Source organism: Engraulis encrasicolus, chromosome 14 (genome assembly GCF_034702125.1).
Source record: "Engraulis encrasicolus isolate BLACKSEA-1 chromosome 14, IST_EnEncr_1.0, whole genome shotgun sequence".
NCBI classification, from domain to species: domain Eukaryota; kingdom Metazoa; phylum Chordata; class Actinopteri; order Clupeiformes; family Engraulidae; genus Engraulis; species Engraulis encrasicolus.
Window position 1 is genome coordinate 4436753 of NC_085870.1, and position 17582 is coordinate 4454334.

Below are 17582 nucleotides of genomic sequence, written 5' to 3' on the forward strand. Positions count from 1 at the left end.
GTCTTAAAGGATTAACAACAGCTGCTGAGTGCTTTTTTACTGGTTTTATAATGTTGTGGTGATTCTTTGTGCATTTTAGATGATGGACTGTTTCTTATTACCTTCGCCAGAAGGTTATGTTTTGACCGCTGTGTATTTATTTATTTATTTATTATTTATTTGTGAATATGTTTGTTTGTTTGTTTGTACTTCATATAACTCAGACAGAACTGAGCCGATTTTTATGAAATTTAGTGGGATGATTGGTCATGACCCAAGGAACAATCGATTCGTTTTTGGGAGTGATTGGGTCAAAGGTCAAAGGTCAAGGTCAAAATGTTTGTTTGTACTTCGTATAACTCAGACAGAACTGAGCCGATTTTTATGAAATTTAGTGGGATAATTGGTCATGACCCAAGGAACAATCGATTAGTTTTTGGGAGTGATTGGGTCAAAGGTCAAAGGTCAAGGTCAAGGTCAAAAACGTACATTGAGCCGATTTTTATGATATTTAGTGGGATGATTGGTCATGACCCAAGGAACAATCGATTACTTTTTGGGAGTGATTGGGTCAAAGGTCAAAGGACAAGGTCAAGGTCACGAAAAGGTCAAAAACGTAAATTGAGCCGATTTTTATGAAATTTACTGGGATGATTGGTCATGACCCAAGGAACAATCGATTACTTTTTGGGAGTGATTGGGTCAAAGGTCAAGGTCAAGGTCACGAAAATGTCAAAAACGTTTTTCTTTGCCAAGCACTATATGCCAGAACAACGTGTGCATGCGGAATTGAATAAGAGGTCAACACTGGGCCAAAAATGTAATATTACGATATTCCGGTCCGATTTCAATGAAACTGACACCAAAATTTGGAGAATGTTATGCCACACACTCTGAAGATGGCCAGAAAAAAATAAGTGGCGTAGGCGAAGGTTTGCGCTCTACCGAGTGCCCATTCTAGTTTCTTATCTATGTTAAGCTCTAATTTATGTGTTTGTCTTGTCTTGCTGTTATGTGCTGTGTGGATGGGTCAGGTGCACTCATCTTCCCTCTACGAGATTAATAAAGTCTCTCTCTCTCTTTCTCTCTCTCTCTCTCTCTCTCTCTCGTTCTCTCTCACTCTCTCTGGTGGCGGTCTTCACCACGCGCAACACGCCCGTCAACCTGGCCGGCATGGCCATCGAGCGCTACATCGCCATCTGCGAGCCGCTGCGCCACGCCCAGATCTGCACCATCCGCCGCACCTACCTGCTGATCGGCCTCATCTGGCTGGTGTCCGTGGTGCCCGACATCACAGACCTCTTCGTCACGCTGGCCACCGAGCCCATCGACTTCTTCCACACCGCCGTCTTCTGCATACGCCCCAACATCTTCAAGGTGTGTGTGTGTGTGTGTGTGTGTGTGTGTGTGTGTGTGTGTGTGTGTGTGTGTGTGTGTGTGTGTGTGTGATCTGGCTGTGGCTCAATATATATGCGTATGTAAGTGTGTGCTATGATTAATACTGCACAACACCCAGTTGTATAATGTGTATGGTGTATTTTGTATTTATGCATGCTGCCGGATGCATTCTTATTCTCCAGGATTAATAAACCTTACTCAGGGCCGGATTTAGATGGCCCGGGGCCCCTAGGCTACTGCCTGCTGTGGGGCCCCCCCTGGAAGGCAAATGTTGCAACAAAATTACTTAGTGCCATAATTACGAGCTAGGAATTAAAGGGGTATGCCACTATTTTGGGGCTTAATACAGTTAAAATCGTTGGCCAGGGTTTATAAAGGTGGTAAAGTGTCTTATTTTTCATGTAAGCCGTTGTCTTGCTTTATGACAAGTTAAAAGAGGGAGCATGTCGCTAAGCTAGTGAAAGTCAGCGACATATTCCCTTATTTTTCATGTTAAGCGTTGGCTTTAAGACAAGTTAAAAGAGGGAATATGTCGCTAAGCTAATGAAAGTCAATGGATCTGTGTAGCATTGTAGCATGCTACACGGATCCATTGACTTTCACTAGCTTAGCGACATGTTCCCTCTTTTAATCCTGCCCTGACAGTACTCTACCCTCTACTAAGGACCCCGTGCTGCTGTATAAGCGCCAGGCGTTCGACGCCCTCTACTTCTCGCTGGTCTTCATCACGCTGGTCTTCACCTACCTGAGCATCATGTGTGCGGCGCGGGGGGCCATGGCCACGGATGCGCGCTCGGCGCAGCGTGCCCGCAACACCATCCTCTTGCACGGGGCGCAGCTGCTCATGTGCATGCTGTCGTACATCTCCCCCAGCGTGGACAGGGTCATCGCACAGGCGTTCCCCAGCCACCTGCTGGAGATACGCTACGCCAACTACCTGATCGTCTACATCGCGCCGCGCTTCCTGAGTCCCATCATCTACGGGGTCAGGGACACCAAGTTCCGCAAGTACCTCAGGAGGTACTTCGTGTGCCGCCGCGCAGCGCGGTGGAGCTCGGAGGTGCAGCACGAGGACACTGCTGAGGACAAAATGGTGTAGGCCTTGTTGTAGGCGGTCTGTCTGAAGCACTTATAAGCACTTAAAGGTACACTGTGCAGGAAATGGTCAAAAAAAGGTACTGCAACTATGCTGCTCATTGAAACTGGGTTGCCTATAGCCAAATTTGATATTTTTATGAAAGTGAACTAATATTTTTTAGTATGGTCCAAGAACAGTCATTTTTGCTGCTAAAAATGGCTATTTCTGGAAATTCAAAATGGCGGACTATGGAGAGTATCCCCCTTTGCATGTCAGAAAAGTCAAAATTTTTCAGTCATGAAGAATACTTTGAATTTTGATGGTGGTGGTAAGTATTCATGAAAAAAGGTAACATTAGTGAATGGGTAGCTTGGACTCTGGAAATAAACAACTAAAAATCTTACACAGTGTACCTTTAAGCACTTAAGCACAGCCAGTGCTTCGCAACCTATTTTTGAATTAATGTCACCTGAACCACATCATAAGACTTGGAACGCCCCGTTGACTTCCTCAATGCCCCCCTTAGTTTAAAAAAATAAAATAGACTAATGCACCCCAATGGTAGGCTAACTAAGCACCGCCCCCTCTACACTGTATTCTTCTCAATGCTCCCCAGGGGGGCTGTAGAGCCCCCGTTGAGAAACTCTACACTACACTAACACTACATGTGCCCATGTAGGCCTATATGCATAGGCTCATTTACAAGAGCAACATGGAAACAAGTTGGGCTCTTTTTTTTTAATTATGTTCATTAAAATATTATATTTCTGATTATTACTACGTACATATCGTTGTACACTGTCAATAAAAAAATATAAACTCGGATATACGTCCTGTTTTTTGTGTACTGGCTTGGTTATTTGGATGTGTGCAACTACGTCAATAAATTCATCTGTGTACTGTCTGCAAAATACCAAGTCAACATGAGATAAAATAATGTGTGCGAAGTAATTCATAGAATGAAAGCGAAACAGCTTATAAAATGTGAGCAATATAAATAATGTCAAGAAAAGGTTAATGTCACCTCTGCTGTAACCACTGTTCACATGTAATATCTTATTAAAGGGGTGTGTCACTATTTTGGGGCTTAATACAGTTAAATCGTTGGCCAGGGTTTATAAGGGTCTTATTTTTCATGTTAAGCATTGTCTTGCTTTAAGACAAGTTAAAAGAGGGAGTATGTCGCTAAGCTAGTGAAAGTCAATGGATCCGTGTAGCATGTAGCAGCAGAGAAAAAGCAGAGATAGAAAGAGAGAGAGAGAGAGAGAGAGAGAGAGAGAGAGAGAGAGAGAGAGAGAGAGAGAGAGAGAGAGAGATCCATGTTTAGGCATAAATACAACTGGCCATAACTGGTCCATTAAGATTCATGTGGCGTGAATGACCCAAACAGAAATCAAAACAGATTCATCTTTCTCACACTCTCCAAACATACTCAAGGAGATTGTGTGACGATATTCAATATACAAGCATAAATCAAGCCTGTAAAAAGGTATTGATTTAAATTTTTAAGAGGTTGCTTCATATTTGCGTCAAGCCAGAGGAATTGCAGTAGACTTTGGCTATCTATTCTGACCTAAAAAGGCAAAGTGCAGTAACTACACATTTTATAGAAAATCAGTTTATACTGAAAATGGTCATTATAACACCTCCGTTATCTTGTGACAAAGAGTTATGGTCCAAATGTGCCCCGTTTTACAAATTTTGCTATGTCAACTTTGCAGTAGCAATATCCAACCTAATATCAAGGCTCTGAATGCATTTTTCTGTTTCACTGTTGGCGTAGTTACTGCACTTAGCCTTTGGCTATTTATTGCTTGACAGTAATAGACAGGACAAAGCAGAAATGATAGTAGATGGAAAATGAAATACTGTCATGTGTCATACGTATGTCCTGATGTACGTAGGCCTCTCTAGGCTATTGTCAAAAGCTTGTTGAATATCTTGAGCTTTCTTTAAAGGGACACTGTGTGAGATTTTTAGTTGTTTATTTCCAGAATTCATGCTGCCCATTCACTAATGTTACCTTTTTCATGAATACTTACCACCAGCATCAAATTCTAAGTATTCATTATGACTGGGAAAATTGCACTTTTCATACTTGAAAAGGGGGATCTTCTCCATGGTCCGCCATTTTGAATGTCCAAAAATCGCCATTTTTAGCTGCAAAAATTACTGTACTTGGACCATACTAGAAAATGTTTGTTTATTACTTTGTAAACTTTCATGTAAAGATCAAATTTGGCAATAGGCAGCCCAGTTTCATTTCCTGCACAGTGTCCCTTTAAAGATTCTGCTTCAGCTAAGCGGAATCTTAAAATCCACCATTATCAGGAATCAAACCCATAGCTTTGTCCATTAACAGTTATAAAAGCTGAAATTTTTACAAGCTTGTAACAGCATGATATGAGTGTACATTGGGCAGCAAAAAAACATCACATGATGAATAGGCCTCGGTGATCTGAAAAACTAAAGATACAATATAGTTGAATTAAATACAAAAATACAAAATAGAAATTAAATCTATGGAGACATGGATTTTACTGTACACTATTGATATTTACATTTTTCATGTCGATTGTAAATCTAGCCATCAACAACAACACAGAGGCAGCTGAGAAAGCGTCCAGATGGCTCTGGCTGAGGAGGGGAGAGAGGTGGTCCGATCAGCCCTGGTCGGGTCGCCTGGTCGAGGGTGTCTGTTGTAAGACCCGAAACACCCAGTGACTCCAGGAGACAACACTGATTATGTGTCCGAGTCAGTGCATCTGGTTGATGTTTGCAAAACTACTGTCTAGCGCAGTTTCAGGATGACATGATGAATTCAGTTGAGACCACACTGTATGTTGCATGTTCCCCTGTAGTTCTCCTGTCACCTGTAGAGGGAGGTCATGAAGCATCAAGCATATAAAAGACACAGCTAGCAACTCATCAAGCCCAGTCAGGTTACACTGACTGAGGTAAAGCAGGCTATGTTACCCTATCTATGTAATGTCTTTTATCAATGCTGTGTGTCTCTGCTCTGAAACGCATCAGTGTATTTATTACACTGTGAACCAACTAACCTGACTTATTATATATAATTCAAGATATGCTACAATCAGGGCCGTAATGAGACATTTTCAAATACAGAGGTCAAATATTGCGTGCTGTACTGCATACTGTAGGCCTACATTTAGAATGCTTCTTCAGTCTCAAGATTGTTTTCATTAATCATTGTCTTGAGGATAAATGGGGGTGGCGTATACTTATTATTCTGCTATGTTGGGACTGCAATGTTACAAGAAAAGCAAAATAAAAAACCCAACTAGTTATCTCCTTGTCTGTGCCCTCTTGACTGCCCTTTCCGTGGGGACAAACACCATCGAACGGAACAGTTATATCACTTTTCATAGATAAATTTGACATTTCTGAGAAAAAATACAGAGGACATGACCTCTGTGTCCTCAATGGTAGTTACGGCCATGGCTACAATGAAACTAAGTGAAGCAAGTTGGAATATATGAATCATTCATCTAAATTGAATTGGAATTAATTAAATAGTCCTTGTTGGCTCTACCAGCAAAAAGCATGGGACTTTTGAGCTTGTATTTTCTGCTGTATGTGTCCAGACAGGCACGGTACCTTAATGTGATATTCAGGAGAAGAGAATAAGTGTAGAGAGGATCACTGGCTACGTTTACATGACTGTTTTAATTCCTAATTAATAATTCAGAATTAAATAGTGGTGTAGTTTGCTTTGATCTTTCATTTAATTCCGAGTTTAGAAGTGTTTACATAATATTTTCAAAGCGGAATGAAGCTTTATTTAGAACTAAATGGAGTTAATTCCGAATTAAACGTCTCGTGTAAAAGTAGCCATTCTGTCGTCAGAGTAAACCCTACAGAATGTCACCTATTTCCTCTTCATCAGCACTTCTTTAGGATCTCATCACTTCCTAATTGACCTACCTGATGATTTGTGTGCCTCTGTTGATGTGTGTGATATGTTGATCTCTCTGTGTGTGTGTGTGTGTGTGTGTGTGTGTGTGTGTGTGTGTGTGTGTGTGTGTGTGTGTGTGTGTGTGTGTGTGTGTGTGTGTGTGTGTGTGTGTGTGTTTGTAATAATGGTTTAAAATGTGTATTTACTGAGGTGTTTTTTTCACTCTTACTAGTCTGCATAGTTTCTGTTGTACTTTCTACAAATCTTCATCGGTATTAATGGGATCCATTTGTGTTGCTGCCACTGTTCCAATTCACTTGAGGCTTTACCAGATTGTAAATGATGTGGCACTCGTCACCTGACAGGAGTTGAATGTCTTGCTTCATACTTATACACGCAGCTTCCTTTGACCTATCTCCTGTGCACTTTGTATTTGAAGAGTTCAGATGCAAAACCCCCTAAGTGCCTTTTCAGAAAATAATCTTAATTCATTTTTATTTAATACAAAGCTATCAAATTGCATAATTTTTAATTTTAATTATGTAATAGAACTATTTATATGTATTATCAAGTACATGAATGTAAACCAAACCAACAACGGGGTTCTCTGAAAATATAGAAGTGCAGGTCTTCAGAAATGGAGTTAGGGGGTTTTGCATCTGAACTCTTCATTTGCACGCTTGTGATTTTGGCTTGATTATGTCCTCTTTTGAAAGTCGCTTTGGTTATAAAGCGTCTGCCAAATGCAATGCAATGTAATGTAATGTAATATATCACTAAAACAAACAACAGTATGTCTTTAACAGTCTCACTTGTGCTACATTTCCACAGGACGCCCACTGTATTCCGCCATGAACTCCACGTTCGACCCTTCCTCCTCTTCCTCTTCCTCCTTCTCCTCCTCCTCCATGCCCATGCCACTGGCAGCAAACCTCAGCTCAGTCGTCCAGACGGTAAAAACACCTGTGTTATTTTCTTATTATCTTATTATTATCGCTATTATTTTTACCTGTGTTATTTTAAATCTTAACCGATTACGCTTTGGACATGACCATTCTACAACACTCTGTGAAGCGTCCTTGGGTGTTTTGAAAGGCGCTATATAAAACGAAAGTATTATTATTATTATTATTCTGGTGACAGTAAGGTTATCACTGAGGCTCTGCACTACAGAGGTTAAAGAATAGTAATTACCTCCATTTCAGATAACATTTGGCCCCACTCTAATTAATCAATTAATGTTAATTTTACCTTTTGGTCAGTGTAACATTAAACTTAACATTTAAAGTTAACAGTGTAATATTAACCTTAATTCTCAATACTCAATTCTACTCAATGTGAAAAAATATTGAAGACTGTCACTTGTGGCCCCTGGCGCTTTACACTAGCAATATGCAATATATTTCACACTGACTTTTGACTCCACTATCACAGTCATTTTGACTCTCCACAGTGTTGAAAATACTCATATCAAGAGTTATATAAGTTTACTCTGGAAATTGAACACCCCATTTTTTTTTTTACTTCACTGTGCAGCCCCTGTGTGTTGTAAATATTCTATCCAGAGTTACAGTACATAAGTTAAAGTGACACTGTGTGAGATTTTTAGTTGTTTATTTCCAGAATTCATGCTTATCCTTTCATTAATGTTACCTTTTTCATGAATACTTACCACCACCATCAAATTCTAAGTATTCATTATGACTGGGAAAATTGCACTTTTCATACATGAAAAGGGGGATCTTCTCCATGGTCTGCCATTTTCAATTTCCAAAAACAGCCATTTTTAGCTGCAAAAAAGACTCTACTTGGACCATACTAGAAAATATTTGTTTACTACTTCGTAAACTTTCATGTAAAGATCAAATTTGGCAATAGGCAGCCTAGTTTCAATGAGCAGCATTGCAGTACCCTTTTCGACCATTTCCTGCACAGTGTACATTTAAGATAAGTTTTGAACCCCCCATTTTCTTTTTTGTACTCCGCAGCCCCTGTTTCCGCGAGACAGCTTCGGCGCGGCGCTGGCCAAGAACATCGTGTCCATGCTGGGGATTAATAAAGTCTCTCTCTCTCTCTCTCTCTCTCTCTCTCTTTCTCTCTGCACAGCCCCTGTTTCCACGGGACAGCTTCGGCGCGGCGCTGGCCAAGAACATCGTGTCCATGCTGGGGATTAATAAAGTCTCTCTCTCTCTCTCTCTCTCTTTCTTTCTCTCTGCACAGCCCCTGTTTCCGCGGGACAGCTTCGGCGCGGCGCTGGCCAAGAACATCGTGTCCATGCTGGTGTGGCTGGCCCTCACGGTCATGAACTGCAGCATGGTACGCGCCTTCCTGCGCCACAGCGTCTTCTACGAGGACCCGCGCTACGTCATGTTCATCGCCATGGTGCTGAACGACACGCTGCAGCTGGCGCTAGTCACGGCGCTCTACGTGGTCAGCTACGCCTTCTCGCGCATCCACGCCGGCGTCTGCAGCGTGCTGATCGTGGCCGCCACCACCACCACGCGCGCCACCCCGCTCATCCTGGCCGGCATGGCGGTGGAGCGCTACGTCTCCATCTGCTTCCCGCTGCACTACGGCCACATGTGCACGCTGGGACGCACGCTCTGGCTCATCCTGGGCGTCCTGGCGCTCACCTCGGCCGTGCCGCTGACCGACCTCTTCATCACGCTGGCCACGCGCCCGCCCAACGTCCACTTCCGCGCCGCCATCTTCTGCGACCACTCCATCGTGTTTGCGGGCGAAGCCATCTACATCAAGAACTGCATCGTGGACACAGTGTACCTGTCCTTCGTCTTCCTCACCATCGTCTACACCTACGTGAAGATCATGCTGGCGGCGCGCGCGGCGGCCTCCACGGACTACGTGTCGGTGCACCGCGCGCGCAACACGGTGCTCCTGCACGGCGTGCAGCTCCTGCTGTGCATGCTGGCCTTCGTGGTGCCGTCCATGCAGGTGTCGTAAAATTTTATTCTTATATGATTCTTATGTAGATTCCTGCATGTACATGTATATGCAGGAATATAGATGTATAGGTATGTGACTATATATATATATATATATATATATATATTTCCAGTTGTGAAAGTATTGTATTCTGTGCTTGAGTGTGAGGGTCTGTCAGCTGAGGTGGGGCCAAGCTAATTAGCATGTGTAAAGTATCTGGCCCTGGGTGGGCCAAGAGCTATAAAGGCCTAGGGATGCCACTAGGAATCGGGCTTGTTAACTAGAGATATCAGAGAGAATGATGTCTCTCGCTAAGACGTTCCCGGTTCCACTATGGAGCAGTAATAAAAAAATCTGCAGAAATTCACCGTACCAAAAGTGCCTGTCTGACATTAACAAGAAAAACTCCACACAGGCGCCGCTCATCCGGCTGTTCCCCATGCACCACCTGGAGATCCGCTACGTCAACTTCCTGCTCGTCTACATCATCCCGCGTTTCCTGAGCCCCATGATCTACGGCTTCCGCGACGAGAAGTTCCGGCGCTACTGGCTGCAGCACCTCCTCCGCACCTGCCGCCAAGGAGGCCGCGGGGGGGCCAAGAGGGTCAGGCCGGGTCGGGGTGGCGGGGGTCAGGGTGGGGGTGGGGGTGCGGGTGGTGCGGCTGGTTTTAAAATGGCGAGCAAGCTGGGAGAGCCTCTCAGGTCCTAGACATTGATGCACAGAGAAATACACACACACACACACACACACACACACACACGCACACACACACACACGCACACACGCACACACACAACCACACACACACACACACACACACACCTGCAACCTCACACACACACAAACACACGTGCACGCATGCAAGCATGCACGCACGCACGCACACACATGAACTATGGTATTTGATGCCCTGAACAGTGGAGTGGACCTGCTGAAATCTCCTGGGTGAGAAAGACTTTGAGGCATTTAAAGCACAAGGACAAAACATCCACTCCACTGTATATTATTATATTCTATGTGCAACAGCAAACAATGTGTTGATAAGCGGTCATCATTTTCTTCTTGAAGAAATTCATTTTTGAAATACATACAGTAAACTATTGCCCTTTTGCAGTCTTAATTTTATCTACTGAACATCATTAACAGTCAAGTTGAAGTTTTCTTAAAATGAAGACAGTGTGCAGCAGGAACTTTTTAGTGAAGTTAGTGGTTCCCTGTAGTCACACCAATGTATAAAGACTTGTGTAAGTCCCAAAGTTAAAAGATAAAACACAGACTCTTACCATAACGGCATTCATGTATAGTTTGTTTACAGTGTGTGTTTCCCAAATTATGATCACAAAACCCTCTGCACCTCACACAAATTATATAAGTTATTTTTATACTATATCTATAGTTTTATTATAATGAGTCTGTTCAATCTGTGAGTCAATGAGCCTGTTTAATGTGTTAAAATAGTGTGTAACATTTTTGATTTTCAAAATGAATATTTTGTAAATACACTCTGATGCCGCTTGCCATTTATGCTAATGTAGGCTAAATAAAACAATATTTTGTAACTTGTGTTTGGCACTTGATGAACACCCAGACAAAGACAGACATGTGGATTTAAGATTAGATTTTATATATTTTTATATTTCCAGCATATTTGCATTTGAAGATAACGCCACATCACTCAATGGCAGGACAAAACAGCTGTGAAAAATTAGTTTCTCATCTATAACATATCCACACATTTGTTTGTTAAATCAGCAATTCAAAGTGATAGAAACCTGTCACTACATGTGCCATATGCCTGAGCCTAAGGTTGATCTAGCCCTACAATCTAGGCCCTAGTAGACAAACACAATTGCATTTGCAGTACATGTACAGTGTGCATCGATAATGAGTACACTTCTTTTGAAAAGTAACATCTTGAACAATATCTTGACAAGCACACAACTTATTTCCAAAACGTGCACAAGTTTAAAACAACATCTGATGAGCTTACAATAAAAAGTAAGGTTTATAATAATATAACATAGGACTTATTTTTTCCATTTATGTGTAATCACAAGTACACCCCTATGTTAAAATGCCATAGAGAGGATCTTAATCTGCTTCTGTAGTCATGGTACACGTTCAAATGCATATTTCTTTTAGTGAAATTCAGCGTTCCAATGGTGACAGCATTCATGCACTGCCTTTTACACCGCTATAATTTCACAAATTTGGAACAATATGGCCTTTAAGTTATCCTATTAAATCCTTACTTTTCTTTTGTAAGACAGATATTGTATTAAAATTACTCTATGCACATTTTGGAAATGACGTGTGCTTACGTAGCCTCTTACTGCAGCAGGGGTCGCCAGCTTCCCTATTCACTTGCTGAAAATGCTTAACCACATCATAACGTCATTGCTGTGACATTACAGTCATAGTGCTGCGCTAAGAGTTAAGTATTATTCAAAATGTTGCTTTTCAAAAGGGGTGTACTCATTATTGATGTGCACTGTACACATTTTATTCAAACAAAAAAGCAATGTAGCCTCAGCCCAAGAGATGCTCTCCTCATCTAAGGCCTCATGTACTAAGACTTCCATGGATTTATATATATATATATATATATATATATATATATATATATATATATATATATATATATATGTACAGGGCCGGTTCTGGCTTATTTGGTGCCCTAGGCGAGTTTGATTTCTGGCGCCCCCCCCCCCCCCCCCCCCCCCCCCCACCCCCTACCTTTGAAAGAAAAAAAAAATCTTTCTTATACCTCACAGAACACAAGACTAATATCCTTAGTAAGCTTAACTAAATAGCATCAAGAACAATAACCGTTTTTCATCAAATGGATTTGTGGTTCTTTTTGACAGGCGACCAACACATCAGATTGAGTCGCATGAAAGTAGCTTCACTGTGTGGTGTGTTGGATGTGATGGTGGTGGGGCCCCCAACCCCAGATGAGAGGGAGGTTATCAATGTGTTTGAATTGTAACGTGAAATTGAAATGCCAGGAGAGTGATACAGTACATTTGCATGTAAAATGCATGTGTAGACAATAAGCCTACCAAGGAGGTCTGCATTGATCTACACTATCTACAGCATCACAAAGCATGGCAGCATACAATTTTAATAAGCTACACATTTGTGCTGTCTTCCAAACCAATTTCATTTCTGGACTGGAAATAGTGGTGCATTTGTGAGTAGGAGAATGAGAAGGGGGCTATCTATGTGTTTGGAGGGACAGGGTGAGAGAAAGGGAGAAGAGCTGTCACGCTATTGAATTTCATAATATACAAAATATAGTAAATAGCCTCACTTGTCTGCTGTGCATGGTTCTGTTACATGATTAATGTAGGCTATGTCATTCTGGTCTGGAAATTAATGTTTTTTTAAGCTTACAACAAGCAGGTAATTCATGTGGATGGAAGGAGATATGGCAGCTAAAATTGTTTTAAACATTGCACCAGTCTTACTTTACATTGCTTGTCAACCTAAGCAAGTATTATGATATCAGGTGGGTGTTAGTGAGTAGTGAGTAGGCTACTAACAGCTACTTTACTGGATTTCATTGCTTGGCATGCTAACTAGCGATTTCTCTGATCAAAAACAAAGCTCTTTTTCTCTCTAATTCCAAATAGTAACCTCATAACTATTAGGCTTTCCATAATCACAAACGGTTGCTGATTAAATCACATAGTTCCAAAACACCCTTTGAAACTCCTGCAACATGCAATGAGTGGTTTAATGAGAACATAATAATCTCCATCCAGCAGAGCAGCACTACTGTTTGCGCTTGCCCCCTCTGTCTCTCGAGTGAGTCTCCAAATTCAAAATAGACCGCACGCTGTCACTCGTCCCGCCCCCTTTCTCAGAACTGTCTGTTTATTGGTTCACAGACTTCCCAGAGACAGTTGGAAGAGATATTACTATTGGCTGAGGGGCGTTTTGCCGTGAGGAGCGCTTTCGCCACTCTTTGTTGATTGCGACTTCATGAAAAAACTTCATATCGCAAAATTACGCATAGGAGAGCGCCATTTCGGCGCCCCTTCTTCACATGGCGCTCTAGGCGACCGCCTAGCCGGCCTATGCTAAAAACCGGCCCTGTATATGTATATATTAGGGACTTTTATGCCTTTATTTGATAGGACAGTCTGAGATGGTGACAGGAAGCGAGTGGGACAGAGAGACGGGGTGGGATCAGGAAATTACCCTGGCCGGACTCGAACCGGGGTCCCCGTGCAACCACAAATGTGTGGGGCTCAGCGCGCCGCTGCGCCACAGCGCCCCCAGACTTCCATAGATTTCTGTAGGGCAAGCAGGTCAGTTGTCCCGGGCCCAGGTAGAAGGGGAGCCCAAAGTTGCGTCCTCATTACATTGCATTGGGTGGAGGTGTCCTTTTACATGATTTTGGACTGGGCTTAGTGAAAACTGCCAGTGGCACTGTACACACACACACACACGCACACGCACACACACATGTAGTATGCCTTTATGTATCTATGTAAATACCTATCTATCTCGCTATCTCTCTATCACACACACACAGACACACAGACACACAGACACACAGACACACACACGCACGCACATGCAGACGCAGACGTACGCACTGCACACAAGATCCATATAAGTGGCATGCCATCCTCACAGTAGCTCACTAGTCCTCTACAGGTAAGCATACAGTACCACACCACACCGTTACATCGCTGCTCTGGGCTTTGTCATACACTTGAATGCATTGCCGCTGCTACTACTGCAAATACCCTGTGACTTGACACTTTGTAGTCTTGATATCTCGCTTAACTTGAAATGTCACTTTATCCTCTCCTTTTGCTTTTTATTTATGACTATAGACTTAATCTTATGTGTATTATTCATGTGTGATTGATACTATTGTCACAACGTTTCGACCATGCAGTCTGGTCTTCGTCAGGTGTATGTTTCATGTTTAATCATATTTAAGTCTGGCACCTGTCCAATCTGGATGTGCGCGCTCTCCAAAACGCTACTGTGATATTATTGTCAACACCCTGCAAACTGTCCTGTCACGACACCCTTAAAAAGTCCATTTTTTTCAAATGTTACTTTATCCTTCCATTATTGTTTGTATTTAATGTATATCTATTTACTTGTATGTGTATTGTACATGTTTAGCCTTTTAACTATTCTGCCAGCTTAACCCATTGTGTCCTAAGCCCTTTTGGGTAAAGGAGCCCTCTCCCTATTGAAACCTAAATATCTCAAGCCTCTGAGGCACATGAAAACATGAAATAAGTTGCATTTAAAAAGCTAGAACCTTCCTTTTGCACTAGAATGTGTTCATTCAGCTCTAACATACGCACATTTTTAATAAAACAGCTAAATTCTCAAGAACCTGAATGCAGCGTATATGTCGCTCCAGGACACAATGGGTTAATGTATTGCTATGCATGTTCATAATAGTGATCTCAGTAGTACTATATAGGCCTACTATGCTTTTCTACTGCGTAATATCTCTCTGTGAGCCAAGCAATGACATGCTATTTGATTGGTGCATTGCTAATGAAATGGGGAATGATAATATAGGACTAGAACAGAGTAAGTGTGCACCTGACATATGTAAACCAAATCAGTCCAATGGTCATAGATAACATAATACACGGTAACTAACACTTAATATTAGTGATACATCTATTAGCACGAATGCATACAATGTGCCTGTATAAGTAACTTGTAAGGCATGTACAAAGCAAAATCAAACATTTGTTAGGGATGTATTCACAAATGTCTTGTTCATGCACAATAAAGGATTTATTACCAATGTAACCTTAGTAAGGACCTAGTAGGCCTTAGCATTTGCTTAGTACATGCCTTACAAGTTACATATGCAGGCATTAACATTGTATGTATTAGTGCTAATAGATGTATCCCTAAAATAAAGTGTTACCGAATATACTACATATGTATGATGTTAATTATGTCTCACTGTTACAGTAACACTATTTTTTTTCTTATACTTCAAATATGTAAAAGTTTTTCATCTTTCGCCTGATATGTTTTGACGGTCTGGCTTCCATCTTCATCAGAGAGTGGCATCCATTCATGTGACTCTCTGATGAAGACTGAAGTTATACATGTCGAAACATGTCAGGTAAAAGATTAAACACTTTTTTTAACACGTCTGATGTATAAGAAAAACTAAAGTGATAATGCAGTATATTACAGCTGCACCATTCTGTCACCAAAATAATTGCATGGCAGTATGAGGTTGGTAGTAGGCCAAGTGTGTAATTTTAGAATTGGTTACAAATAAAACTGCCCAAAAACACTGTTAATTATAAGCTGCAGTATGGTTAGTAGGTAGGCATTTTTTTATTAGATTTTTTCACAAACATGCTTATGTACACAGTGAGCCATTACCATCATGTCAAATGTTATCTTTAATGTGAACAAATGCTGTTTATTGCCCAATAGATTGCACAGACATTACAGTCAGAGAAGTCAAAACAAGAAAAGAGTTAAAAAAAAAAACCACACACACACACTTTTCTCCCAACACAAGTAGCTTCAGTGAGAAACCATTGAACCACCGTTGATTCTGTGCTCGTTGGATTACATGTGTGGTGTGTTTGTATTTGTAGGTTTTTTATTGTCAAGAATGCAGTATATTGTGGAAATAAGTATCGCGGTGCATTATCATGAAGACTTTTTTGCTCACCCCTTGTATGTAATATGTACTGGATGGTGTTGTACTTACACCAGGCTTTTACTTCGACTTTTACTTCTGACTCCTCTGATTACTTTTGACACCTCTGATATATCAAACACCATTACACGCTGAAGAAGGGCTCTGTCCGAAACGTTTGTGGGCGAATAAACAAAGAAGAAATCTGAAGAGTGCTGTCCTTCGTTTCATTCATTCAATCTCTGATTATATATCATTAAATTATACCGGATATCATTCTTATTTTTATGTTAATTTTTTACCATATTATTTTATCTTAATGTTTTAAATGTTCTTTGACTCTAATTTCTTTTTTTCTTTCTTCCTTCCTTATTTTCTTTCTTTTCGCATTTGTTTTTTGTGAAGCACATTGAGTTGCACCTGTGTATGAAATGCGCTATACAAATAAACTTGCCTTGCCTTGCCTTGCCTTACAGAACCTTGCGCTGGCCCGAGACTTACAGTAAGAGCCTATTTGATGAACTTCACGAGACGAGACGATGTCGAGGAGGCCTTGGCCAAAAACCTGGTCATCGTCACCCTGGTAGTCATCATCAACTGCGTCAACGCCATGCTCGTCTTCACCTACTTCAGGAACTCCGCTTTCCACTGCGACACCAGATACATCCTGTACATACACCTGGTGATCAACGACATGATCATGTTGTCCATGTCTGCCACGCTGTTTGTTCTGACCTACGTCAACCCCATTTACAACGTCTCTGTCTGTTGTCTGATGATTGTGATCGCTGCAACGACGCACAAGAACACCCCGCTCATCCTGGCCTGCATGGCTATCGAGCGCTACATCGCCATCTGCAAGCCTCTCCACCACGCTCAGATCTGCACCGTGCCCAGAACCTACGCCCTCATAGGCATCATCTGGGGCGTCGGTGTGGCTCCCACCCTGGCCGACGTCATCGCCCTTCTGATAGAGAGGCCGGCAGGCTTCTTCTACACCAACATCTTTTGTTACAACGAAAACTTGTTCACTTCGACGTACTACCGGGAAAAGTTGAAAGTGGTCCCGCCGATTTACCTGTCGTTTGTGTGGCTGATTCTGATATTCACTTACATCAGGATAGTCATGGTGGCCAAAAAGGCCAAAGGAGATTCTTCGGCCAAGAAAGCTCACAACACCGTCTTGCTTCACGGGATCCAGCTGCTCCTGTGTATGATGTCTTACGTCAGCCGTCTGCTCAACATGATTCTAGTGCCCTTCTTTCCCGAACATCGCTCCAAGATATCTTTCTTCACTTACCTGATCACAAGCATAGTCCCTAGGTTGTTAAGCACCCTCATCTATGGACTCAGGGACCAGGCCTTTTCCAAGCGCATGTCCGTCTATTTTTCTTGCAAGGTGACGATTGTTAAAGTGAAGCCTGATATGAAGGGCAGTCATGACTAGGGATGGGCATAATGAACCGATTAACCGATGATTGATCATTAAACATTTAGTCGAGGAAATTAATTTTCGCCGACGAACCGTTAAAGAAAAAAAAATTGAATGTAGGTCATTAGTGTACGTCCTCAATGCAATGCATTTCGCTGTTACACCTACACA

General features: G+C 41.9%; 3 protein-coding genes across 3 annotated transcripts in view; all 3 read left to right on the forward strand.

Moving 5' to 3' along the window:
• LOC134462940 (odorant receptor 131-2-like) overlaps nucleotides 1–2476 on the forward strand; it is a 7019-nt gene extending 4543 nt beyond the window's left edge. Inside the window, exons 3-4 of the mRNA XM_063216211.1 lie at nucleotides 1104–1356; nucleotides 2042–2476. Coding sequence (XP_063072281.1) covers nucleotides 1104–1356; nucleotides 2042–2476 — 688 coding nt within the window. The remainder of the gene's footprint in view (nucleotides 1–1103; nucleotides 1357–2041) is intronic.
• Nucleotides 2477–7225: 4749 nt separating this feature from the next.
• On the forward strand, nucleotides 7226–10026 carry LOC134462941 (odorant receptor 131-2-like). The gene is made up of 4 exons (XM_063216212.1): nucleotides 7226–7327; nucleotides 8363–8434; nucleotides 8595–9326; nucleotides 9733–10026. The coding sequence occupies exons 1-4, from the start codon at nucleotides 7226–7228 to the stop codon at nucleotides 10024–10026; spliced, it is 1200 nt and encodes a 399-aa protein (XP_063072282.1).
• Nucleotides 10027–16345: 6319 nt separating this feature from the next.
• On the forward strand, nucleotides 16346–17426 carry LOC134462942 (odorant receptor 131-2-like). The gene has a single exon (XM_063216213.1). The coding sequence runs from the start codon at nucleotides 16497–16499 to the stop codon at nucleotides 17424–17426; it is 930 nt and encodes a 309-aa protein (XP_063072283.1). The 5' UTR covers nucleotides 16346–16496.
• Nucleotides 17427–17582: the final 156 nt, after the last annotated feature.